This window comes from Trichomycterus rosablanca, chromosome 2 (assembly GCF_030014385.1).
Source record: "Trichomycterus rosablanca isolate fTriRos1 chromosome 2, fTriRos1.hap1, whole genome shotgun sequence".
Classification (NCBI taxonomy): Eukaryota; Metazoa; Chordata; class Actinopteri; order Siluriformes; family Trichomycteridae; genus Trichomycterus; species Trichomycterus rosablanca.
Window position 1 is genome coordinate 53,486,052 of NC_085989.1, and position 27,170 is coordinate 53,513,221.

Genomic DNA, 27,170 nt, shown 5'->3' on the forward strand with positions numbered 1-27,170 from the left:
GTGACTATACGTCCTCTTTTTCCCGGACACGTGCCGCACAGTTTTCTAAACAACAAAAAGGTTTGGGATTCGTTTTTGTCACCTTTTGTCATTAATGTCCACAAAATTGCAGCTAAAGAAGAGATCGGGTAAAACTGAAGATGTTGTTACTGCTGCAGAGGGAGTTTTTGCATTTCACACCATGAAGCATCACAACTTCGTTGGTTTACAGTTACTACTTGCTCAGTACGCTTATCTAGGGTGACCAGACAACCTCTTTTTCCCGGACATGTCCTCTGTTTTTGACCTAAAAATGCGTCCTTCTTACACTTTTCTTTAAAAATGTCCAAGCGCAAAGAAAAATATCTGCATTTTTGTCTCAGTCAGGATCCTTGGGAAGCAGAATGAGTGGCTTCTTGATGCTGTGCCGTCTGAGACATGGAAGATCACGAGCGTTCAGCTTAAGCTTGCGCCTCTTGGCCTTTACACACTGAAATTCCTCCTGATTCCTTGAATGGTTTAATGATATTATGCACTGTAGAGGGAGAACATGCAAATCCCCTCCAATCTTACTTTGAGGTTCATTGTTTTTAAACATTTTAATCATTTTCTCACACATTTGTGGACAAACTGGATCCTCTGATCATCTTTGCTCATCGAAGACTCAACCTTTGCTGCTTTTCGTACCAAACCATGATCACCTGTTTAAAATCACATCATTATTTTGTTACTAGCCCTAAATTGTCTCTGTCCCAACTTTTTCTGGATTGTGTTGCAGGTCTGAAATGCAGGAATGGATGTTTATTAATAAATTAAATGAAGTTGAGCAGATAAAAGATGAAATATCTCAGGTTCATCCTGTCTGACATCAAATAAAAGTCAAAGTAAATGTAAGAAACTCTGTGTTTTTATTTTATTTACATTTTCCAATACTGTCCCAGTGTTTATATATACAGTATATCTACATTATAGTATAAATCAATGACGCTGTGCCTTTAACAGGTAGTAAAAATCTGTACATCTGAATAAAATAGAGTTATTTTTTAATATAAAGACTTATTTATCTTTACTTTCTTGACCCGACCACTTGTTTACGTTTGTCGTGCTTGCTGGTTCAGTTTTGCTGCACTTGTGTCTCTTAAACGTTTTCAGAAAAACGAAGCTTCGCCCGCACTCCGAGCAGTAGTACAAGTCCTCTCCCGTGTGAATGCGCTGGTGTTTTTTCAGATTACTACTCTCGGTAAAACCCCTTCCACAATGCGAGCAGTGGTACGGCTTCTCACCGGTGTGAATGCGCTGGTGTTTGTTGAGACTACTGCTTTCGGTGAAACTCTTCCCACACAGTAAGCACTGATAGGGCCTCTCTCCCGTGTGAATGCGCCGGTGCGTCTGAAGATGGCACTGGCGGGCGAAATGCTTTCCGCACAGCGAGCACTGGAAGGGCTTCTCGCCCGTGTGGATGCGCTCGTGGCGCTGCAGGTGACTGTGAGTAGTGAAACGCTTCCCACACTCGGAGCAGTGGAAGGGTTTCAGCCCCGAGTGGTTGCGCTTGTGTCGGAGCAGGTTGCTCTGGCTGCTGAAGCTCTTCTCGCACTGCGAGCACTGATACAGCTTCTCTCCTGTGTGAATGCGCTGGTGTAGTTTGAGAGAACGCCAGTAGCTGAAACTCGTGCCACATTCTAAGCAGTTGTAAAGGTTTTTCTGCGGCTGGCCGTGATGGGTGCAGGCAGGGGTGGCAGCACACAACGTTTCCTGATTACTGGAGCTTCTCGAGGACATCGGACTCCCGTACTCATACTGGTCATGGTGGCGTCTCCTGATGTGTCTGTGGAGGTGATTTTGGGACGTGTAGGAAAGATGACACAAGGAGCAGGAGAAGACTTGCATCAAGGGTTTGTTTATTTCTAGAAGAAAGAAAAATGAAAACAAAATGTAAAATGAAGCATAAGAGGTATAAAGAACACTATACACCGATCAGCCATAACATTAAAACCACCTACTTGTTTCTACACTCACTGTCCATTTTATCAGCTCCACTTACCATATAGAAGCACTTTGTAGTTCTACAATTACTGACTGTAGTCCATCTGTTTCTCTGCATGCTTTGTTAGCTCCTTTCACCCTGTTCTTCGATGGTCAGGACCCCCACAGAGCAGGTATTATTTGGGTGGTGGATCATTTTCAGCACTGCAGTGACACTGACATGGTGGCGGTGTGTTAGTGTGTGTTGTGCTGGTATGAGTGGATCAGACACAGCAGCACTGCTGGAGGTTTTAAACACCTCACTGTCACTGCTGGACTGAGAATCGTCCACCAACCAAAAATATCCAGCCAACAGCGCCCCGTGGGCAGCGTCCTCTGACCACTGATGAAGGTCAATAGATGAGTGATCGTCTCTGACTTTACATCTACAAGGTGGACCGACTGGGTAGGAGTGTCTAATAGAGTGGACAGTGAGTGGACACGGTGTTTAAAAACTCCAGCAGTGCTGCTGTGTCTGAGAATGATCCACCACCTAAATAATACCTGCTCTGTGGGGGTCCTGATCATTAAAGAACAGGGTGAATGGGGGTAACAAAGCATGCAGGGAAACAGATGGACTACAGTCAGTAATTGTAGAACTACAAAGTGCTTCTATATGGTAAGTGGAGCTGATAAAATGGACAGTGAGTGTAGAAACAAAGAGGGGGTTTTAATATTATGGCTGATTGGCGTATGTACAAAAATGCTGGGACACCCCCCTCTAATCATGTAATTCATTAATATACAAAGAATTACATGCTGCTAACCAGGCAGCAACAGTTTAGGGAAGGCCCTGTCCTGTGTCAGCATGAGCAAGCTCTATCAAGACGTAAAGAAAAGCCCGGTTTAAAGACCAAGAAACTCCAGTGTCTTGCACAGAGCCCTGACCTCAGCCTCACTCAACAGCTCTGGGATGAACTGGAACGTCAACTAACCAATGAGTGCCCAGCCATACAAATGCTGCCATCTTTTGACTGAACAGGCACAAATTCCCATACACAGACCTCCTTTAGTCTTGTGAGAAGCTGTTCTAGCTGAAAAGATCACACAGACTCTGTATTAGTACCTGTGTTTGGTCAGGCGTCCAAATACTTTTGGCCAGATATATATATTCCCCCCCAATTTTCTCCCCTAATGTAGTCGTAATAAATTACCCTGATTGCGTTACGCTTCACCTCTACAATACAACCCTCCACTGCAGACTGAGGAGCCTTGCAACTGACACACGCCCCCTCCGACACGTGATCAGTACCGACTGCATCTTTTCACCTGCATGAGGCGAGTTCATATGCGGATCAGCCTTGTGCACGGAGAGCCGCACCCTGATCAGCATTATTCCCCATCAACCAGCCAGCAGAGGTCGTAGTTGCACCAGTTATGAGGAACCCTGGTCCGGCTCGTCAACAGCCAATCATTGTTTATGTAGGCGTCTGGCCCAGCCGGATGGCAGAGTTGAGATTCGATACAATGTATTCAAAACCCCAGCTCTGGTGTGCTAGAGTGTTTTACAGCTGCGCCACCTGAGCGGCTCTGAAACATACATTTAAAAATAAGACAAGGTGTTGTGGGAGATTTGTGTTCATCCCTTCTACACATATTCTAAATGTGACACGTTTAGCGAAGTTTTATTGATAAATAATCTAATAAAATTGGGTATAACTGTATAACCAGAAGCATGCAAGATATATTTTTATGATCTATTTTTTATAGTCAATGAAATAGTGTCCTCACAAATAATGTGAATCCAGGGCATGTGGTCTTTGTGTGTGAAAGAGGTGTCTGAGGGCAACTGTTTATCCAGTGTGTCCTAATACTTTCTGTCCATATGGTGCATGCCTCTTAAAAGGAGGAACAGATTTTGGATTTAACGGACAATATCTATAAAACCAAATGCTCGATCTAATTGTTTAAAATTCCAGTGAGAAGCGTACCAACACCAGTAGTTCAGTAGTCGTCCACTAACCGGCGCACGTCTCTCTGTTTACATGAGTGATATACTTTGTTTTGCCGGGAGGCTCGCTCTGTTCTCGCCTTTTTCTCTGTGTTTTATGCTTCATGTTTGCAAGTTGTAGTTTTTAGTTCTGACCTCGAAAGTCGAGAGGAGTGCTCAGTGAAAGAGGCGTCTAGGTATTGCTGAAAAGTTAGAACTTATTAAGTTGTGAGGAATATGTATGTGAGGTTGCTGTAGTAGTACAGAACACCACATTTAATATTTATTTACAGATTGTACGTTTTTCATTTTACTGTTTATCATATGTGCATGTGCACATTCAGGGACAGTGGTAGGGACAGTGGTAGCCTAGTGGGTAGAGCTTTGGGCTATCAACCGGAAGATTGGCGGTTTAAATCCAGGCTCTGCTATTTACATTTACATTTTCTGCATTTAGCAGACGCTCTTATCCAGAGCGACTTACAGAAGTGCTTCCATAGTAAACATTTCATTTCTCAAGTTTTAGTAAACAACAGTCGAAGAACACAAATCTGCTGAAACCTGTTAGAATCAAAGTGTTTTTTTTTTTTTTTGGAAATGGTTGCAGCCACTGTTGGACCCTTGAGCAAGACCCTTAACCCTGTCAGCTCCAGGGGCACCGTACGATGACTGACGCTGCGCTCTGACCCCAGCTTCCAAACAAGCTGAGATATACAAAGAAAGAATTGTACTGTACTGTACGTTGGACCGTAAAATCCAGGTTCCTCTGTACTTGAATAGGTGCATGTCATTATTCAGAGCAGTTGTAAGATCCTCAAGATCCATACCTCACTGTAAACTGTTGCGGCCTTTCTCCTAGACTGGATCGTAACAATATTTCGGACTGTAATATTTATATTACATACTTTATTTACTTGTAAGATAAGACTGTCTGAGCTCTGAGGATCTGTGAGCTCTCAACTGGCCCAGCTTACAGATCTGTGGAAATATTTTAAATACTTTTCTAACTACTGAATTCATGTGTTTCAGTTACAACAGTTGCTAACAGATGTAATAAATCAAGCAATACATAAAAAATGATATCCTTCCAAATTTACAGCAACAGTTTAGGGAGGCTCTTTCCTGTTCCAGCCTGCACAAAGCATGAACACATGAAGGAAATCTCGCTTTGAAGAAACTCCAGTGTCCTGCACAGAGCCCTGACCTCACCCCCAACCCCCCCTTCCCCAACAGCTTTGGAATGCACTGGAACAACAATAGAGGCTTTCTCGTCCAACATCAGTGCTCGGCCATCCAAATTCCTACAGACATACTTCAAAGTCTTGTGAGAAGCTGCTCAGAAGAGCGGCTGTTGTTACAGCTGAGAAGATCACACAGCGCTCGCTCTGTTTCAGTAGAGTTTAATATCGTTCTATTCCAGACGGCAGTAAAAATCTGGGTTAATAAAAAGTGGTGCACACACTCCATACTGAGGACGTGAGTATCGATCAGCCATAACATTAAAACCACCTCTTTGTTTCTTTACACACTGTCCATTTTATCAGCTCCACTTACCATATAGAAGCACTTTATAGTTTTACAATTACTGACTGTAGTCCATTTGTTTCTCTGCATGCTTTGTTAGCCCCCTTTCATGCTGTTCTTCAATGGTCAAGACCACCACAGAGCCGATATTATTTTTTTTTTTTTTTTTTTTAACTTTTTTAATTAAATGTACTTGTTGTGGCCAATCCACCTGCCATTCTAAATCCTGTTTCTCCAAGCCAAGTTGTATTGTTTAGTTTTGAATCAATACTGATCTGCTAAGCTACTACTGTCACAACAATAGCCCTTCTATTTTCTACAGGGTGTCCCAAAATGAACTGAAAAATCATTATTAATGTTCAAATAAAAATGTGTTTTATTAAAGAATTAAAATGTCAGTTCATTTTGGGACACCCTGTATTTTACACAAATCCAGTTTCAAAAAAAGTTTGGACAGGTTACATGTCAACAAAAACAGAAAGCAATGAGGTGTAAATAAAAGGTGTTTTTATTTAATGTTCTACCTTATCAGCTTTGAGTTTGTATTAAAGTTTTTGCTAATTGTTAATTCAATGCCACAGAATTAGACAGACCATGTGCAGTGTTTATGTACCAGGTGAACAGTATCTCCAGCAGTATCTCCTCCTTCTGCACATCTCACTACCATCTCATAACCTAGATGCTTGGGTGGTAGCACGCCGCCTCACAGCAAGAAGGTCCTGGGTTCGATCCCCAGGTGGGGCGGTCCGGGTCCTTTCTGTGTGTAGTTTGCATGTTCTCCCCGTGTCTGTGTGGGTTTCCTCCGGGTGCTCCGGTTTCCTCCCACAGTCCAAAGACGTGCAAGTGAGGTAAATTGGAGATACTAAATTGTCCATGATTGTGTTTGATATAACCTTGTGAACTGATGAATCTTGTGTAATGAGTAACTACCGTTCCTGTCATGAATGTAACCAAAGTGTAAAACATGACGTTAAAATCCCAATAAACAAACAAACCTAGATGTTTTTTTTTTACTTCTGTTGGATGGCAAAAGATGGTTTGACTTGACACATGAATCTGCAGAGACCAGCCTTAAATCAGTCAGTTTCCCAATTTAACAAATTGTTTGTGAATCCAAACTTACTTTCCATTTCAGGCATAACATTCTGACCACCTTCCTAATATTGTGTTGGTCCCCCTTCTGCTGCCAAAACAGCCCTGTAACTGTGATGCAGTTTGAGCTACAGTAGCTCGTCTGTTGGATCGGACCACACAGACCAGCCTTCGCTTCCCACGTACATCAATGAGCCTTGGCCGCCCATGACCCTGTCGCCGGTTTACCACTGTTCCTTCCTTGGACCACTTTTGATAGATACTGACCACTGCAGACCGGGAACACCCCACAAGAGCTGCAGTTTTGGAGATGCTCTGACTTTGCCCATTTTTTCTGCTTCTAACATCAACTTTGAGGATAAAATGTTCACTTTCTGCCTGATATATCCCACCTACTAACAGGTGCCGTGATGAAGAGATAATCAGTGTTATTTACTTTACCTGTCAGTGCTCAGAATGTTATGCCTGGTCGGTGTATGCCTGACAGAAAAGAAACCAGTAACATTGACTACACCCAAACAATTTACTACACAGCGAATAGGACAAGAATCCATAAGACAGTTCTTATACTTGGTATCTTGTATCATCACATCCTACCTCAGAGATTTGGTAACACAACATCTCGTTTCATTTTGTTCTGGTAAACAGATTCACCAATCCTAAAGAAACATGTACAGTCGCACTGGGTGTTCCATGACCTGGCTGCCCGATTGTCTGACCCAAGAATATATGCAGTACTAAGAGTAGATAACGGATAATATGAAGTAAGCACACCAATCTCACTCGTCTTGTTAGCAAAAGTGTTTATATGGTCCAACCTTATTAACACATTGCAGTACTGCAGCATATCAGCAACAGGTAAGCAATGGGCATCTCCACCTAGATGATGTCCTCCACAGACTTGGACCTTTATCTGCTAATTCACTATTACTTTACAGTGGCAGTCCAAAATGGTGCAGGAACTCACACAGGAAGCTCTTAAAACCAGCCTCAAGAGACATTAGTAGGCCTGTGTCATGTAGTTCTGAACCTGCAACCACCATATCATTACAGATGACCATGTGTTGAGTCAGTATTCTATCCCATGCCACCCTCACTTACACTATATGGGCAAAAGTATTGGGACTCCCCTTCCAATGACTGAGTTTACGTGTTTAAGTGATTAAAATCGCAGAAGTAATAAATCATTTATATAAAGGAAATGAGTTTAGGAAATGCTTGTTCCTGTTCTAGCCTGAGCTCTATAAAGACATGAAGAAAAGCTGCACAGAGTCCTGACCTCAGCCCCACTCAACAGCTCTGGAATGAACCGGAACATCAATGAGGCTTTCTTGACCGACAGCAGCGCCCAGGCATACAAACGCTCCTTTGAATGAATGCATGCAGTTTCCCACAGACATACTTCAGAGTCTGGTGAGAAGTCTGCTCAGACTGATGTTCTGGCTGATAGATCACATCTATTCTATTTTTATGCTGTTTGTGTTTGGAAAGTTCACGCTCAGGTGTCCGAATACTTTTGGCCATTGTATGGCAACGTGGTAAGGACTGTCCAAAGAACAAATGAAAATGAAGTCAAAGAAGCATTCAAACGGGTCATGGGGTCTTCAAGGCACCAAACAGACCTCGATCAGACAAAACGTTCTTTTGACTGAATGGGTGCAAATTCCACAGACACACTTCAAAGTCTTGTGAGAAGCTTCTCAGAGGAGCGACTGTTGTTACAGCTGGAAGGATCACACAGAGGTCACTCTGTTTTTATACCATTCGTTTTTTAATAGGACATCCAGCAAGCTCGTGGGTAGGTTTCCAAATACTAGGTTCTAGAAGTGATGAAACATTTTAAAGCCTTGTAATGTCATTTACCCTGAGGGGGGTAAGGTGGTTTGTTTATTATGATTTCAATGTCATGTTTTACACTTTGGTTACATCCATGACAGGAAAGGACAATTTAGTGTCTCCAATTCATCTCACTTGCATGTCTTTGGACTGTGGGAGGAAACCGGAGCACCCGGAGGAAACCCACGCAGACACGAGGAGAACATGCAAACTCCACACAGAAAGGACCCGGACCGCCCCACCTGGGGGTCGAACCCAGGACCTTCTTGCTGTGAGGTGACAGTGCTACAGTGGTAAAGAGTTTCACATGTAATATACACCGATCAGCCATAACATTAAAACCACCTCCTTGTTTCTATACGCACTGTCCATTTTATCAGCTCCACTTACTACTGTATGTAGTACTTTGTAGTTCTACAATTACTGACTGTAGTACATCTGTTTCTCTGCATGCTTTGTTACCCCCCTTTCATGCTGTTGTTCAAATGGTCAGGACCCCCACAGAGCAGGTATTATTTAGGTGGTGGATCATTCTCAGCACTGCAGTGACACTGACATGGTGCTGGTGTGTGTTGTGCTGGTATGAGTGGATCAGTTTTTAAACACCTTACTGTCACTGCTGGACTGAGAATAGTCCACCAACCAAAAATATCCAGCCAACAGCGCCCCGTGGGCAGCGTCCTGTGCCCACTGATGAAGGTCTAGAAGATGACCGACCACCACCATGTCAGTGTCATTGCAGTGCTGAGAATCATCCACCACCCAAATAATACTTACTCTGTGGTGGTCCTGTGGGGGCATGCAGAGAAACAGATGGACTACAGTCAGTAATTGTAGAACTACAAAGTGCTTCTATATGGTAAGTGGAGCTGATAAAATGGACAGTGAGTGTAGAAACAAGGAGGTGGTTTTAATGTTATGGCTGACCGGTGTATATTAGTACCCCACCCATGTGTATCACTTAGTAATGAAAGGTACCGGTTTATAAAGATATGCACCCTGCTAGAAATTCGAAGGGTGTCGGAATGCCACATCCAAACGGTTCCACCAGTCCGGAGAATTCACCAGATAATCGAACTGCTGTGCGTGGATGAATGTACTGCATTGTCTGTAATGTACGAGGCAACACGACCCCCGGTAACCTGCTCGCTAACAGACACAGCCCTCATTGTTCGTATCTGCGGACTTGGAGTAGGCGCACACAGAATCAGAAGGCAAGAAGAAAGGAGACGGGATGATTTAATCCTACATGGATGGACTCGATTTATTCGAGAAGCTTTCGTTACTAATACATACTCTTTTACCTACTTCATTTCAATGGAAAACATTAAAAATGCAATATAAAAAGCAGTACTATCCACCCTAAAGAGGAAGTCCAGACAATAAAGCTAAATAAAAAGCTAACAACTAATGGAACCAGACCCTAAACCCTAAATCTAGGCCATCTAAGAGACAAGGGTCACTTCTGAATCTTGGTCCGCTCTAGGTTTCGTTCTTATAACGTTTAGGGACTTGTCTAGCCTTGCTCGATGGGGTTTTGGACCTCGATCTCTGTTCTATGGTAATAAGCTCTATAGAAACGAACGTTTGGCTTCGTGTTGACCAGTGGAGCGCTAATCTTTCTTCTCCACGTCTTCGAGCGTCACGTTGGCGCATTTGTGTTTCTTATACGAATTCTCATCATTAAAGTTCTGTCCACACTCCAGGCAGTTGAGCAGGTCCTCCGTGGTGTGGGTGCGCTTGTGGACCTGGAGGTGGCTCAGCCGACTGAAACACTTGCCACAGAGTGGGCACTGGTACGGCTTCTCTCCCGTGTGGAGACGTTCGTGCGTCACGAAGGCGCTCTGGTAGGCGAAATCCTTCCCGCAGACTGAACAGTGATAGGGCTTCTCTCCGGTGTGAATGCGCTGGTGCAGCTGGAGGTAACTCCCGTCGCTGTACCTCTTGCCACACTGTAAGCACTGATACGGCTTCTCTCCGGTGTGAACGCGCTGGTGCTTCTTCAGGTTGCTACTCTCGCTGAAGCTCTTCCCGCAGAGCGAGCAGTGGAACGGCCTCTCCCCGGTGTGGACGCGCTCGTGCTGCTGAAGGTTGCTCTGGTGCGTGAAGTTCTTCCCGCAGTACGAGCAGCAGTACGGCTTCTCCCCGGTGTGCAGGCGCAGGTGCTTTTTGAGGCCGCTGCTGTCCACGAAGCTCCTCTCGCACTGCGAGCAGTGGTACAGTTTCTCGCCCCTGTGAACGCGCTGGTGCTTTTTGAGGTTGGTGCTGTTGGCGAAGCTCTTTCCACACAGCGAGCACAGGAAAGGCTTGTCTCCGGTGTGAGTGCGCTGGTGCGTTATGAGATGACTCTGCCGGACGAAGTTCTTGCCGCAGTCCGCGCAGTGGAACGGCTTCTCTCCGGTGTGAACGTGCTGGTGCCGCAGAAGATTGCTGGTGTTTATGAACCTCTTGTCGCAGTACGAGCACTGATAGGGCTTCTCTCCGGTGTGAACGCGATGGTGCAGTCTGAGATGATTGCGGCCGGGAAACCTCTTCCCGCACTCCAAGCACTCGAACGGCTTCTCTCCGGTGTGAACGCGCTGGTGCGTTATCAGAAGACTCCGCCGGTTGTAAGTCTTCCCGCACTCCGAGCACTGATGGATTTTTTTCCTTCGCCCGGTTGTGGGTTTAGCGCTGGGGTCAGCAGGGGGCCCTTTCTGACCGCCGGAGCTTGTGGCGGCCGCCAGGTTCTCATAACCGCTCTCCCCCGACTTCACCAATATTTCGTACTGGTCATAGTGGCACCTCCGGATGTGCTTGTAGAGGTAAATTTGGGAGGTGTAGGAAAGCTGACACAGGGAGCAGAAGAAGGCTTGCGACAAAGTGCTGTTCGTTTCTGGAGCAGAAAAGAAAAGAAATAGAAACAAATGTGAACAGACACAGAGCTAAGAGGCTAAACTGTCCCTGTCTTAAGGTACTGAACTAGCCAAACATCTCACCTACACAGCAGTCTAAAGTACTGACCAATAGAGGCAAGGCAAACACTGGAGACAAGCAGAAAAACTACTGATCAAAGCAAGTACACCTACCTTTGAAAGATGTTGCCAAATTCCCTTCCCAAACACTCCTAGCTCAACAAGCACCCAACTGTAAAAGGTACTCTAAAAACCATCATCTGTAAACACCCTTATCCCTCCACCCAGGACTCAAGGAAGACAAGCATCAAGGCTCTTCTCTGTACTGGCACCCAAGTGGTGGATCAAACTTCCTCTATCTGTCCGATGATTAAAAATCTTAAGCAGGTTTGTGTTCTTGGACTGTTGTACTTAAACTAGAGTAAGGTAATGTTCACCATGGAAGCTCTTCAGTAAGTCGCTCTGGATAAGAACGTCTGCTAAATGCCAAAATTACATTTACATGTAAATGTAAACGGATATCCTTACTAAGTGTGAGATACCATGACATCATATTTACTAACATATTTATTTACTCGGGCTTTTGATTAGTCTTTCCAAACTACGGGTGTGTGGCTCCAGTCATGGAGGTCTGGGCAGTCTGGGATTTGCTGGCGCAGCGTGTTGGCTTCCGGCTGCATCTAATTTCTGACCTCTAGGACCGGAGCTGCCTGTCCTGACTATAGACGTAGGTCTATAGAAACTTGTGCTGATCAGGGATGTTGGGTTTCTGTCGTTCTGCCATGACCTTGTTACCTAGAGACAGTGGTGGCCTACTGGGCTGAGCTTGGGGCTATCAACCGAAAGATTGCAAACTGTTGGGTCCTTGAGCAAGGCCTTTAACCCTCTCTGCTCCAGGGGCGCCATACAATGGCTGACCATGCGCTCTGACCCCAGCTTCCAAACAAGCTGGGATATGCGAGGAAAGAATTTCATTGTACTGTACACCTGTATCTGTATATATGACAAATAAAGTATATCTTTTACCTACTCACTCTCCTTTTTAATTACGCTGTTATAATTAGGGGTGTCGGAGTCTAAAGCTACTCTCTCTTTTACTCATAGCAATTTCACATTGTAACTACATCTTCTGTCATTTTACCCCGACTGCTGTGCCAACAATGCTGTTCCTGCTAGATGTGACGGAAACCTGGCAAACACTGAAAAACTGTAAATACTTTTTGCTTTATAACTTTTAGTTTAATTTAATTTTGTGTCTGTATGATTTGTGTAAATCCTAATTATTCAAATTATTCTCCAGGCTTCCCGAGGAGGACGGGGGTCCCTGCTGAGTCTGGTTCCTCTCACGGTTTCTTCCTGTAATTTTAAGGGAGTTTTTCCTGCCACAGTCGCCCTCAGATGCTCAACAGGGGGTTTGTGGTCTGTTGGTCCTGGATTCTGTAAAGTTGCTTTGAGATGATGTCCACTGTAAAAAGCACTATGGCTGAATGATGGCTTTAAAAAAAGTCAAAGTGGGGTTGATTTGTTGTTTTATGGGAATTCATGAGGAGACTTTATAGCTTTATAGGGATTAGGTGTTTTTGCATGACTATCTTACATGTCATTATTAAGCAGTTTTTTTTTTGGGGGGGGGGCAGCTGAGTTTAAGATTCCCTTGTAGTTGTTTGTATTGCAGAATTTTGTTCTGTTGTCCATCTTTTGGCATACATAGAGGATGTGTTGTGTGACAGAGGTTCTTGATTCACTGTGGATCAGCCTGGTCTCCCTTTAGAAGGTAGGTATGAGTAAGCGTGGTGTGTCTTGTGAAAATAATTTGTTTCCATCGTTTTTGGGCTATTGAGTGCCGTCTGTAGGGTGAAGTAGGGTAGGGTGGATTCTGTAGAGCAGTGATCCCCAACTACCGGTCCGTGGGTCATTTATTACCAGACCGAATAGAAAGAGTAAATAAATAGAGATCGCTAGAAAAGCAGTTTTCACTTCTTACATCGGGTGTTGTTGTCTCTTACCACCCCTAGGTGGGAGCAGTGTCTCGTTGAAGCGATAAAAGCTAATTTTCAATCATTTGTGGGTAGTATAGTTAAATCCTCCTGCCCTGCAGATCCTTGAAATGATATCTTATATAAAACCGATCCGTGGTGCAAGAAAGGTTTTGCTGTAAAGTTTATTGGGGGTATACTCTAAAAGGCAAGCAATTCACTAAAGTACCAACAGTAGCAGCAGGAGTCTTATCATACTCATTTTTGAAAGGGTGGTAACCAGGAGAAAGACCTAAATCAACCGTTTTGTGAGCACTAAGTTAACAAACCATTCCTTAAAGATTACAGAAGGCTAAATTCCAGTGGATAGCTAGATGCTATACACCAATCATGACAATTGTGACTGAATACAATGCAAGCAATTGAGTTATAAGACTTGCACAAGACTAGAGACCTAACAGTGGCAACTTGGCAGAAGCTTAAAGCAGTGCCCTTCCAAAAACGTATGCATATTCATACCACTATCCCAAAACACTTTTAACAAACCTGCCAGACACCCCATTACCATTCTGCCTGGCTGTACCGCCAAGCATCTATGCAGCATCGTGACTAGATGGCAGACTTGATTAAAAGAAACAAACCATCCTCATCTTTTCTTGTTGTCTTTGACCTTATTAAACGGTTTAGTGCTAAAATGCCTCAGTTTAGGTAAGCATCTTCATCCAAATAATAAAAAACCATTATATAAACAGACCAGATCACACAATCACACTAGGACAAAAAGCAAAACGCATCTATTAGCTCTTTTCCAGCCTTAGAATGGTCACAGCACGTGTTCCAATTAGTCACACTGTAGTTTGCCCAACAACCACCCCATTGTTTACTGTGAGCAGGGTGTCCCATCTTAGACAAGTAGTGTAAAAAGCCTTTTAGTAAGGACATCAGCAATAGAAGCATAGCAATCCATTTGCTAAAAGAACAGTGAGTGTGAGGAGGAAAATAGAGAAAGATGTTAAAGTTTAGGTACTTCTGTATATATATATACTGTATATATACGTATATATTATATATTCTATATACTTCCAAATATATCACTGGAACAATCACTGACAGCATTAGATTAGGTTTGTACCACTAAAAAGATCTACCTTATTAATAAAAATACCATAATTGAGTGACTCCGCCTGTTCTTATCAAGACATCCCAGTTCTAAAGCATCTTAATGCCAACTAAGCAGCAGAATCTTGAAAACTGGATGTTGTGTTCCACTAGCCAAGACAAGTGGCTAGCCAAACTGGTGCATGAAAGGATTGTCTGACTCCCCTAATTCCTCAGAGGCAATGGGTGACCACCACTATGCACATTCAATTGGTTAAATTTCAGAAAAACCTCTGTACCTCATCTCCACAAGACATTAACATTAAATGAACATTTAATCTGAATGGACAATGTATTTGGTCAATGTTCAGATAGAGACTTCATTCTTTGGGTATTATAGCAATATGGTTATTGTGCACTACTGTTTGAAGTTCTCAGTCAGTGGTTCTGACTTTCATACCAGCCATACAGTAGCTTCAACTGATTCCATTATTTACTCATTTGAAGACGAAGACCAACTGGGTTCAGGTATGGATAAGAGTGCTAGGTTCTAGGTTAGGAGTAAAAAGACAAAGCATAAGCGTTGTAAGCACTGGCATGGTCCATTTAAGATTTAACAAGCCAGTATTTACAGTAAGTCCTCGGTTACGGCAGACTCGACATACGGCGTTTCTTGGTTACGTCGCCATCTCCTATAAATTTATTAAGAAAGTCTTGTTCCGTTATTCTGATGTACCCCATTTTTAGACGTAAAAACAGTTCGCACGGGAACTAGTTGGCGAGCGGAGCGGACAAATACGTCGTCACGCGGCGCTATATGAGGAAGACGGCGTTGTTCATACTGTGTATGTGAGTGATGTAGATGCTTATGTAGGTGGGTTCCGACTTACGGCGAAAATCGCGTTACGCCGCGTCCGTAGCAACGGATCTCCGAGTCGAGGACCTCCTGTACTTGGAATTCTATATGGCAAAAATCCTTGTGTTCAAACGGGGGATATATGGAGCAGTGGTAGAGCTTTGACTCCAGAATAGGTTGTCCACATAATCCAAGCACCTACCTCAAACTATTTTAATGCTTTATCAGCTTGGTTTATTCTGAATGTAGTCAAGTAGAGGTTTTAATTGTAAGACCATCTTTAATCTTCTTTTAATCAACAACTGTACAAGAAATTTGTAAATCAGCTGTTTTCCTGACTTCACAACAATCAGTAACTAATGTATTTGTAGGGTCTAGCAGTATAGGTGGGACTGTTCACAAAACAAATCACAATTTACAACAGATTAGAGGTCCAATCATAGACAATTTCAGACCTGGAAAAGGATACTAGAGCATCTACATCATAGAGCTCAATTCAGTCAATAGTTATTTATTTATTTATTTGGGTTTTAACACCATGTTTAAGGCATTACAGGTATTATGTTTCTGTCTATTTAAGATATGACAGCCTTTATTATTCCACAGGGGGAAATTTGCAACGTTACATCAGCGTTCAAGATATAAAATTGTTTATACATATATTAAAAAAATTAACACACATTTTATCTTGTCTATATATTTTGGGGACATTTTATATTTTCATTTTTATTCTTTTGGCTGCAAGGTAGGTTAAACTGTTCTTGTGTTCAATTTGGACCATAAAAGCACTAAAGAAAAGGACTAAAGAAACTGCTGCAGTGTAATATTTTAACTCAGCTCAGCTTTCTATGGTCAAGCTAAATAAACTGTGTTTATGGAACCACAGAGAACGCAAACAACGTCTGGTTAACGTCTGATCATCACACATATTCCATTAATCATGTGGAGTCATTACTACAGAAACCAATGGTGACAACGTTATTCAGGTCAGACTCGTCTTAACCACTGCGCTTTATCCAGCACCTCAACAGGACACTCACGTTTAAGGAGCTACAAAAACTAGCATAGACAACCAGACCCTGCCAGGGGCACTAAAACCTCACTGAAATCAGTTAATAATCAGTAGATAGTAGTGATGTAACGATGCACCACAAGACAGTTAAAAATCAATTCACATGTGTAACGATTCAAAACAATATTCACTTTAAACAGCAGAGGGTGCTGGCGCTATTCACCTCGCCTGGTTGACATCACTACAGTTGCCAGGTTCGGTTGCCAGTTTTCCAGCCAAATGTATTTATGTGAGGAAACTTTCTTTATTCGTATTATTCATTTATTTATTTAATGTGGGATTTATTTTAAATTTCATTTTGGGTTTTTTTTTTACACAGAAAGGGAAATGTGCAGCATTGTTTTGCATAGTAGAAATAAAAGGGCTATTCCTTATTTAGATAAATCAAATATTTTATTTACTTTGTCATAATTTGTCTTCAATTTCATTTTGTTTAAAAAAAATCTGGTAAAAATCGTATCGTATACCCTAGAAGATATTTTGGTTTACTGGCTGAACAAAGCAGGTGTAAGTCCACCCTACAAAGAACCAAGCCCTATATTATGAGACTACAAAGCTAAAATGAAGATCAACTGCAGCTTTGAAAAGACAGGTGAGGCATAACAGGTACCAGCCTACGAATAGGTGCTGATTCTGATAAGTCAGTGATGTTAAAACACCTTGGACCACTACCAAGTAGAGCATGGTGGAGAACCAATGGGAAGCTGTTTGTGTAGCCAATATGTTACTTGAACAGTTGCAATGGGGCTACTGGAACAACTGGTGATCTCCTGATCTCAAATTGTGTAGAAAACAGTGTCTGATTCTCAAGTTCTGACTTTATCTACAGGTAAACAGAAGTCACTGAAGAACTCAACAGAAGCAAGTAGAAGAAATGAAATCAGAAAGTTTGGACGTTACCGTTTGAGCAGCACTTTTTGTTCCACAAGTAGTCGAACGTGTTGCTGAGATCTTCGGCGTACCCCTCCTCGTACCACACTAAGAGCTCCTGCCCCGGTTCGATGGGTCGACAGCAGCGGTAATAAATTTCCCCTCTGTACTGGAACGCCACCAGGTTCTGTTCCTCATCGGTACGGGAACAGTTCACGTACCTGAGTGAGAGAAAATAGACAGACAGATTTGAAAATATTCCAACAAATAAAACCCAAACAGGGAGAGGTTCCTGGGTTGTTCCTCACCTCATCCAGTTAGAATGAGTCTCTCTCTTAGCGTCAATGTACTCCTCACCGTGCCCCCTCTTGGAGACCTGCAAAAATCCATAATTGTAATGGATGTTCAGTGCAAGTACTGCAGGCAGCAGACACCTTCAACAGCCCTCTCAGTACAACAATAGACGGAAGTAGCACGCAAGATTTCACACCTGTTGTTCCTGCTGCTCTTAAGACAACCAGCAACTCTTTAGTGGTCATCCTGAAAGCAGCAGGAACAACAGTTACACAGCAAATAAGCACTTAATTGCATCATCTGCAATCATCTCCATTGCTACGACCCATGGGGGCGGCACGGTGGCTAAGTGGGTAGCACTGTCGCCTCACAGCAAAAAGGTCCTGGGTTCAATCCCCAGGTGGGGCGGTCCGGGTCCTTTCTGTGTGGAGTTTGCATGTTCTCCCCGTGTCTGCATGGGTTTCCTCCGGGTGCTCCGGTTTCCTCCCACAGTCCATGAGTGTGTTTGATATAAACTTGTGAACTGAGTAACTACCGTTCCCGTCCTGAATGTAACCAAAGTGTAAAACATGACATTAAAATCCTAATAAACAAACAAACAAGCGACCCTTGGTGACCTCCTCCCCTAATGAAGCAGAACAGGGATGCTAAAGCGCTCAGAATTTATACTTAAATATTCAGACCAATCAGAACAATGCTCAGATAAATGAAAACAGAACCTTTGGTAATAATTTAGCTGCTCATGTTTGGGGAAAGAAGGGTTGCGTATGCCTGTGATTCCAAAAACACCAACGTTACAGTGAAGTATGGTGGTGGGAGCATCATTGTATTACTTAAGCATCACATTTCATGTGGGGAAAGCGACTTATGTTACTGTGATTATATTGTCTAAGCAATTGAGGGTTAAGGGTCTTGCTCAAGGGCCCAATAGTGGCAACCTGGCAGTGGTGGGACTTGAACCAGCGATCTTTTGTTTGCTAGTCCAGTATCTTAACCACTAGGCTACCAATAGACAAAATCTGGTGGTTTGCACAAGAGCACAAGTCCAACCTAAGGCCACGAGAACTCGGGTCTTGCTTCTAAAGAGGGTAAAGATGCTGTGAGGACGAGTCAATCTCCTAAATTCAACCCAGGGTCAGATTTACAGAGGATGAGAAGGACACCCCTCACCCCACTGTAACTCTTAAAGAGGAATTTAAGACACTTTGCCTACAGCAATGAGTCAAAATTGAGCCACAATGCTGAAGTCTAATTTATATCAATATTTACTATTTTATTCATATTGGTGGGTGTGAAGTCAAAACTCAATGTGTGTGTTTGATAAGTGCATTGAAAGTTTATTAAAGTACAAAAACGGTTTAATAATTCTGGTCCAAGATGACCTTCGAGAACAGCAACTCACCACCCAGGAGTATCCACTGTTCATGGCTTCCTCTTCATCCACCAGTTCCCCCTGATAGGGTCCGAAGTGAGTCCCGAGCGGAACGGTCGCGCCTTTATTTAACACCCCCAGACCCGCGTCGGGAACGCCGGACTCCCGGACCTCCAGGCCAGGCGGGAGGGTTTGTCTGGCTCGGTCGGCCACCCCCATGAAGACGGGGGTATCGGGGACGAAGAGAGCCGGACCGTGAAGCTCACACTTGTTGATGAAGTAGGATTTGCAGCCCTCACAGTCTGACAGAAAATAAATAAAATTTTAGGCTCATGAGGACGTTATGATTTACAGTTAGGACCCTCCTGAGGTGTTTAGCACATCCTTTGTTTACATTTACGGCATTCAGTGGACGCTTGTGTCTGAACTGACTTACAGTTGTGACAGAATACAATCCAAGCAATTGAGGGTTAAGGGCCTTGCTCAAGGGTCCAACAGGGCAATCTGGCACCTTATGATTACTAGTCCAGTATCTTAACCGCTGAGCTACCGCTGCCCAAATTGCTTAGCAGTGTGACTGAACATTTGATTCATTATTTCATTTAATTTAGGGTATCAGTGGGTCCGAATTGATCATAATCACTAAGCATGGTGCAGTAATACACCTTGAACAGGACGCCAATCCATCCCCCTACCCCAGGCACGGCCAATCATATCTGTATGTATGTAAACTATTCCTCACGCCTCTTCCGACACGTGCCCAGCCCTCCTCTTCTCGCCCCTGCATTCTGCACAGGCATCTCTTCCGCCAATCAGGGTCCTTATACAGTGTATGAAGATCCCACCCACACAATCCGGACATCCTGCCCTAGCAGATACGGTGGCCAATTAGTATCTGCTACAGGCACTGCTAATTATGCTCGGCAGATGGCACCAGGCTGACCAGTGGCAACGCCGAGTTTTAAACTGAGGAGCCATTCCACTGTGCCATGTATGTAGACTCTTTTTTGAATTTTTTTATTTTTACCCCTTTTTCTCCCCTTTTTTAGCGCATCCAATTGTTCAATTAGCATCGTGCTTCCTCTCTGTCTATGCCGAACCCTGCCCTGACGGAGGTGATTGAAGCTAACCCGTATCCCCTCCGAAACACGAGCAGCAGCCAGATGCATCTTTGCCACCCACACATTGACGAGTTTGGCGCCACCTAGCGTTGCATGCGGAGAGACACACCCTAAGGGCACCCCCTCCCATCTCTGTGTAAGCGCCTCCAATCAGCCGGCAGAGAACGCAATCGCATTCTGACAGAGAGAGACCCACATCCGGTTCTTTGTCCCACCCCCCACATGAGCAACCGGCCAATCGTTGCTCATATAGCCACTCAGCTTCGAACCGGTAAAGCAAGGCTGGATTCGATACCACGCTTCTCAGAATCCAGCCCTGGTTGCAGCGCGTTTCTTTTTACCGCTGCGCCACCTGAGCGGCTATGTATGTAGACTCTTGACTTGCTGATATGACTGCTGGGAGATTTGAACCCTGGATTTTACCTGATGTTACACAACCCAAACAATCACACCCTGCATTACAGCCCAGTCTGTATCTGAGCTAGTTCACTGCATCATGATATCCCAATTTTTTTGGAAGCTGGGGTCAGTCATTGTACGCCCCCCCTGGAGTCGACTGTGATAAGGACCTTGCTCATGGGCCCAACAGTGGCTGCGAGGCAGAGCCAGGATTCAAACCCAGAATTTCGATTGATAGCCTCTTGGCGACTCCTGTCCCAAATCTCAAAAGGATGAATGGACAAGCATCATGGAACTGTGGGGTACATCAAGCCTCGGCCAAATCTACTGAGAGCAGGATCATCATATGGAACTATAACGTGTATGAGTTCTTACAGAGATAATCTTCATCTTCAAACTCCTCCTCGTGCTCTTGGTCAGAAGTGACCACCACCACGGAGATGGACGCTCCTCCACCTGAAAGGGAATCCATCACTTAAAAGAGGAGAATGAAAACCTGTCATTTTACTCCAGACTCATCTACAGCGTCCTTACCTACATGACCTTCCTCGTCAAACTCCTCTTTTACAGTGTTCATCTGGAATCCTTCATTCCCTTCATCCTCAGAGGTGACGTGTCCATCGAAGGCTGACGTTCCTTCACCTGCGTTCAGATTTAAAACTCTCGTCAGCAAGTCCATGAAACGTTTGTGCTCAGAATCAGATGGAGCTTCAGTAGATAAAGACCACTGTGGTCCTGAGGACCAGTTACTCAGACAGAAAAGTCTAGGAGTTTCACAAAATGCCAACAATTTTGTTCATCTGTAGGTGATCAATCAACTTCAAAACGAGTCATTTATCAAAGTAAAGATTCGTTTCGATCAAAATTCAATTAGATCTGTGCAGGCCCACCACTGCTAGTTACACAGACACGACTGGCTGTGTCTGAGGGTGGGAGGGGCTGGGGCGAACAGGTTCCGCATTAACTGGGTGCAATGGGGAAAAACAAAGCAAATCAAAAATGAATGGTTTAACTTTAAAAGGAGTCATTTTGTGTCCAAATGAGTCAAACTGAAACGACTACACAGACATGACTGTGTCTGAGGGTGAGAGGGAGCTGGGGCAAACGGGTTCCTCATCCCTGCTGCGATGGCGACCACTGCTGGGGAATTGGATATGACTGAACTGGGAGCAATGGGGGAAAGTAAAGCACATCAAAAATGAATGATTTAACTTTAAAATGAGTCATTTTGTGTTCAAATGAGTCAAACTGAATCGACTACACAGACATGACTGTGTCTGAGGGTGGGAGGGAGCTGGGGCGAACGGGTTCCTCATTACTGCTGCGACAGCGGCCACTGCTGGCTGGATGAAGATGCTGCACCGAGACGGTGAATAATGGAGAGCAGTGCGTCTCACTCACTCACTCTCTCTCCTAACCGCTTATCCAATCAGGGTCGCGGGGGACAGGAGGAGGGTGTGTGTGCTGGAGCTTATCCCAGCTTTTCAATGGCCGCAGGGCACACAGTAACACCCTGGACAGGGCGCCAGTCCATCGCAGGGCAGGCAAACACACACACACACACCTATTGGGCAATTAAGTGTCTCCACTTAACCTGACTGCTTGTTTTTGTACTGTGGGAGGAAACCGGAGCTCCCAGGGGAAAACCCACGCAGACATGGGGAGAACATGCAAACTTCACACAGAACCTAGAACACAGAACCTAGAACCTTCTTGCTCTGCCGCCCGCAGTGCATCTCTTGCAGGTAGGGCACTGCACAAATGTCAGACGGACTGGGGAAGTGGATATGACTAGGAGAAATAGGGGAAAACGCATAAACATCACTAAAATAATATAAAAATATATATGTGTAGTTGTTCTACCTGACATAAGAGGGTTCAGTCTGATGAACTATCTTACCAGTAAAGCTAAACTGGTGTCTATACTGGTTTCGTCCAAATACCATAAATATGAGGTAAATTAAAGTGTATTATTGGCTGATGTAGCTGCTCCTCTCACCTAGATCTTCCTTATGTTGCAACTTTACAGGCTTCTTCTTAAATCTTCTGTTCTGCTGATTTACGTGGGGGGCGCGGGGTCTCTCAGAGACTGACGTCCCTACAGAAATCGAGCAGGTCTGGGTCTGCACCTCCGTCTGAGTCTGATGACCAAAGGACAAGACGTTACAACAAAGATCTTAATGACCAGCTCAGGAACAAAACCAAACCTACACCTACATGGAGATCTGGGTTTTTTTTTTTAATTACAATATATGACCAAAAATATTGGGACACCCTTTTTTATTATTGAATTAAGAGTCACAACAATGGCTAATAGGTATAATCAATCACTTATATAAAGGAAAGTACTGTATATGCTTCCAACCTTGCAAGCTCCATAAAGACATGAAGAAAAGGTCCTACTCAACAGAACAGCTCTGGAATGAACTGGAACATCACCTGACGCTTTCTTAACCAACATCAGTGCCAAGCCATACAAACGCTTCTTTGACTGAACGAGCACAAATTCCCACAGACACGTCAAAGTCTTGTGAGAAGCTTCTGTCTAGTCTGTCTGTATAGATAGATAGACAGACAGATAGATAGATAGATGATAGATTAGATAGACAGACAGATAGATAGATGATAGATAGATAGATTAGATAGATAGACAGACAGATAGATAGATATATAGACAGACAGACTGATAGATAAACAGATAGATAGACAGACAGATAGACAGAAGAGCGGCTGTCGTTCTAGCAGAGAAGATCACACAGAGGTCACTCTTTAAAACAGGATGTTCAACAAGCTCATGGTCTGGTGTCCATATACTTTTGACCCTATAGCGTAGATCTTGGATTACATTGGACCATGACGACAAATGTCCTATTAAATCGGGAAAAGCGTCCACTGTTCCAAGTAAATTGGTCTTAGATCTTTCCACACCATTAAATATTTATTTATTAGGATTTTTATGTCATGTTTTACACACAGGTAGTTACTGGTTATACAGGATTTATTAGTTTAAGTCTTTAACATCAAACACAGTCATGGACAATTTTGCATCTCCAGTCAGGGAATCAAACCCAGGACCCTCCTGCTGTGAGGTGACAGTGCTACCCACAGAACCACAACCTACACCGATCAGCCATAACATTAAAACCACCTCCTCGTTTCCACACTCACTGTTCATTTCATCAGCTCCACTTACCATATAGGAGCACTTTGTAGTTCTACAATTACTGACTGTACTCCATCTGTTGCTCTACATGCTTTCTTACCCTCTTTCACCCTGTCCTTTAATGGTCAGGACCCCCACAGGACCACCACAGAGCAGGTATTATTTAGGTGGTGGATCATTCTCAGCCCTGCAGTGACACTGACATTGTGCTGGTGTGTTAGTGTGTGTTATGCTGGTATTTAAACACCGTGTCCACTCACTGTCCACTCTATTAGACAGTCCCACCTAGTCCGTCCACCTTGTAGATGTAAAGTCAGAGACGATCGCTCATCTATTGCTGCTGTTTGAGTCGGTCATCTTCTAGACCTTCATCAGTGGTCACAGGACGCTGCCCACGGGGTGCTGTTGGCTGGATTTATTTTTGGTTGGTGGACTATTCAGTCCAGCAGTCACAGTAAGGTGTTTAAAAACTCCAGCAGCGCTGCTGTGTCTGATCCACTCATACCAGCACAACACACACTAACACACCACCACCATGTCAGTGTCACTGCAGTGCTAAGAATGATCCACCACATAAATAATACCTGCTCTGTGGGGGTCCTGACCATTGAAGAACAACATGAAAGGGGGTAACAAAGCATGTAGAGAAACAGATTAACTACAGTCAGTAATTGTAGAACTACAAAGTGCTTTTATATGGTAAGTGGAGCTGATAAGATGGACAGTGAATGTAGAAACCAGGAGGTGGTTTTAATGTTATTGGCTTGTGAGGCCGGTCGCGCGCATGGAGAGTCACGCACCGATCTTCACGTTCCTCCACTACTGACCAGGGTCCCTACACAGCACTGAAGACCCCGCCCACTTTTTTGTCCGGTCTTTTCCCACAAAGCACACTAGGGGCCGATACTGGCTGCTGCAGGTGCTGCCGATCGTGCCCACTAGAGGGCGCCCAGCCGACCGGTAGCAGGGCTCCAGCTAACCTCAGATAATTGCTCTCGTCTCAAAATCTTTAACTTCTGACTACAATATAAGATATAAACTTAAATAATATTTATGTCATGTGACCGGACAGAAGACGCCCGTCTGAAACCCGAGAGCCTTATTCAGGGGTCCAATTGCGACAACCTGACAGCTAGTCCAGCACCTTAACCAAAGATCTACAGCTGCTATATTTACCTGTGATTTATCTGGATCCGTGATGGGACCGGGAGAGTGTGGAGATCTTTTCAATAAGCCCTGACTTTCTTCTGAGGATTCCATCGCAAAAGATCCGGAGACTGAAAAGCAGGAGATCTAGATGAAGGAACAACACCTGAAGTATTTATTTAATAGAGCTTCCACATAAAGCACAGCACCGTTGGACCTCTGGGCACTTCAAGTCCAGAAGATGTGGTGTGAACGAGGCTGTAGGACCCAAAACCAAAGCCCAATAGAGATACCCCACTTCCTACAAGAGTGGGGGGCTGGGAGAGGAAAAGAACCAGCAGTAGACTGGGCGTCCATATACTTTTGGTCGTATGTGAACGCCCAGTTTTCCAGAGCTCTGCTGGATCAGATGTGTTGGTGGCATGGAAAACTTGGAAGCTCTGCAAGCCTGTGGGCCTCCAGAACTGTAGTCCAGAGACCTTGACCAACCTGGGGTTTAATTCGGCGGATTCGACACGTTAACGTTTAAACGGATCCAGCCTGTGGTCACCAACATCGAGCTGAAGAAGATCATGAAGCTCCAATCCAACTTTATCTACTCCAACGTTCAAAATACTAACAACCAAAGGCTGCGTCCCAATCCCCCCTCCTTCCGAAGCGAAGTGAACTAGATAGGGCGCATAGATCCTTCAAGTCTAGTGCACTACGTAGTGAACACGGATGTTATCGAGACGTGAGCAGCTAGCGGAGCGGCTAACAGTGTGTAACTTACCCAGTGTGGTCAGAGCAGAAGAAGGTCGGAGGTTCTAAAGGAGATCGGTACACACACACCGGATCAGATGGTGGTGGACTCGAATCCCATGAAGACGAGGATCTTTGGGTGGGATAGAGAGAAAGTGCGGCTCCTCTGGGTGGGAGATCATGGAGAATCCACAAAGAACAGTTATGTTCCTCTTACTTGGTGGTGAAGGTTCCAGGCTCATGAACATCTCCGCCTCCTGCTGAACTGGAGTGGAGGGTGGAGATGAGATGGTCTCAGACTGCTCGTCATGGAAGCTTGTTCCTGCCACCTACTGATAAATCAGCCCAACAGTGTGTTCGGGTTCTTCTGATCTCCAAATGTTGTATTTATTTACTCTAAATAGTAATATTTTTAATTTCATGTTCATTTTGTTCTTTACAAGATACCATTTTATTTCAAAAAGTTTTTTTTTAACAAAATGTGTAATTACACATACTTACATATACAAATACTGCAAAACATATAAAATATATAACCAAAATATACTGTAGAATATATAAAATACATAATCAAAGTATACTGTAAACCAGGCACGTGCACAGATAGACCCCTAGTGGTGCCCAAGCACCTGCCCTTTTGCCCTGGATGAGAAAAGTGCCCTTTCTGCTGGAGCCCAATTTTTTTTCTACATTCATCAATTCCCCCCAAAAGTGTTTTGATATCTGACGGGCATTTATTTGAGTTCTTGTGAGATTCTGCCCCTCCTCCTCCTCCTCCTCCTCCTCCGGTTAGCACTCATGCAGTGCTGAGCGCCAGCCAAACCGCTGCTACACACTTCTCCTCTGACCCGCAGCATCAGACAGACAGGTAATGACAGTGTTTCATACAAAGAGCATCCATGCATAACGCATAGCCTACACGTTTTATACTCACAAGTCATGAAATACGTGACTTCAAAGCCTTGTCCAGCTATTTACTGATGTTTGTCATGTTTAATGAAGGGGGAGGGGGACAAACTGCAGCAGACAGACAGACAGATAATTTAAAAACAGTTTTACAAATTAGACAAGATCACTAGTTTTGTTTCATTTAAAATCTTACTTATTTTGATGTGAAAGCCTGAAAAAAAAAAAAAACATGAGCACAAACATTTTGCAGGAGAATGTCAAGTAGCTCTTACAGTAAAGTGTTGAAAATAGTTACAAACATACAATATTTTATAATTACAGCATCCTGGCCAAAACGCTGTGTAGGAAAAGTCACCTTTAGTCAAGAGTTATTTTCATGCCAGCATTTATACTTCAACAGTTGAGGTTTACAAATGAGGAATAATTAACATTACAAACTAATATATGTAGAAGGCTAAATATAATGCTCTATAAAATAGAATAGCATACAAACAATGATGAATAAATAGGAAAATATAATTATATAATATTATTTATTATAAATAAATCTATTTGATTTTATTGGCATAATAATAGGCCCATTGTTAACATTACCTACCCAAAGTGGGTTTCTGATTTAAAATCAAAGGTAGGTCTTAAGTTGAGCTACATGACAGTCTGGTGAGGTAAACTGATACTAGTAATGGTATATTATTAGTGTAATGCTTCAACTCTGTCAGGAAAACAGTAAAATGATGTATACTGTGTTCTCCCCTTTATGGAGATTCAGTAAGTCACTCTTGATTATTATGCACAACATTGATTTTTCTCATTTACACATTTTGCAGCATAATGCCAAGAAAAGAAAAGTTACAAAAGCAGAAAGAAAAGGAACTA

At 43.7% G+C, this 27,170-nt stretch overlaps 1 protein-coding gene across 3 annotated transcripts; it reads right to left on the bottom strand.

The window, feature by feature from the left end:
* Positions 1–889: 889 nt before the first annotated feature.
* Positions 890–25,649, bottom strand: LOC134334967 (histone-lysine N-methyltransferase PRDM9-like). Of its 3 annotated transcripts, none has more exons than XM_063017403.1 (9): positions 25,417–25,649; positions 24,675–24,775; positions 22,335–22,476; positions 20,870–20,977; positions 20,711–20,791; positions 18,846–19,117; positions 17,458–17,525; positions 17,180–17,370; positions 890–1,883 (listed from the first exon to the last, which is right to left on the bottom strand). In XM_063017403.1, exons 2-9 carry the CDS (start codon positions 24,756–24,758, stop codon positions 1,036–1,038), a joined length of 1,794 nt encoding a protein of 597 aa, XP_062873473.1. In that variant the 5' UTR covers positions 24,759–24,775; positions 25,417–25,649; the 3' UTR covers positions 890–1,035. The 3 variants fall into 3 exon arrangements, with proteins under 3 accessions (XP_062873473.1, XP_062873471.1, XP_062873472.1); XM_063017401.1 differs by lacking the exon at positions 890–1,883 and adding an exon at positions 9,652–11,258; XM_063017402.1 differs by lacking the exons at positions 890–1,883; positions 25,417–25,649 and adding exons at positions 9,652–11,258; positions 25,134–25,223.
* Between the last annotated feature and the right edge of the window lie 1,521 nt (positions 25,650–27,170).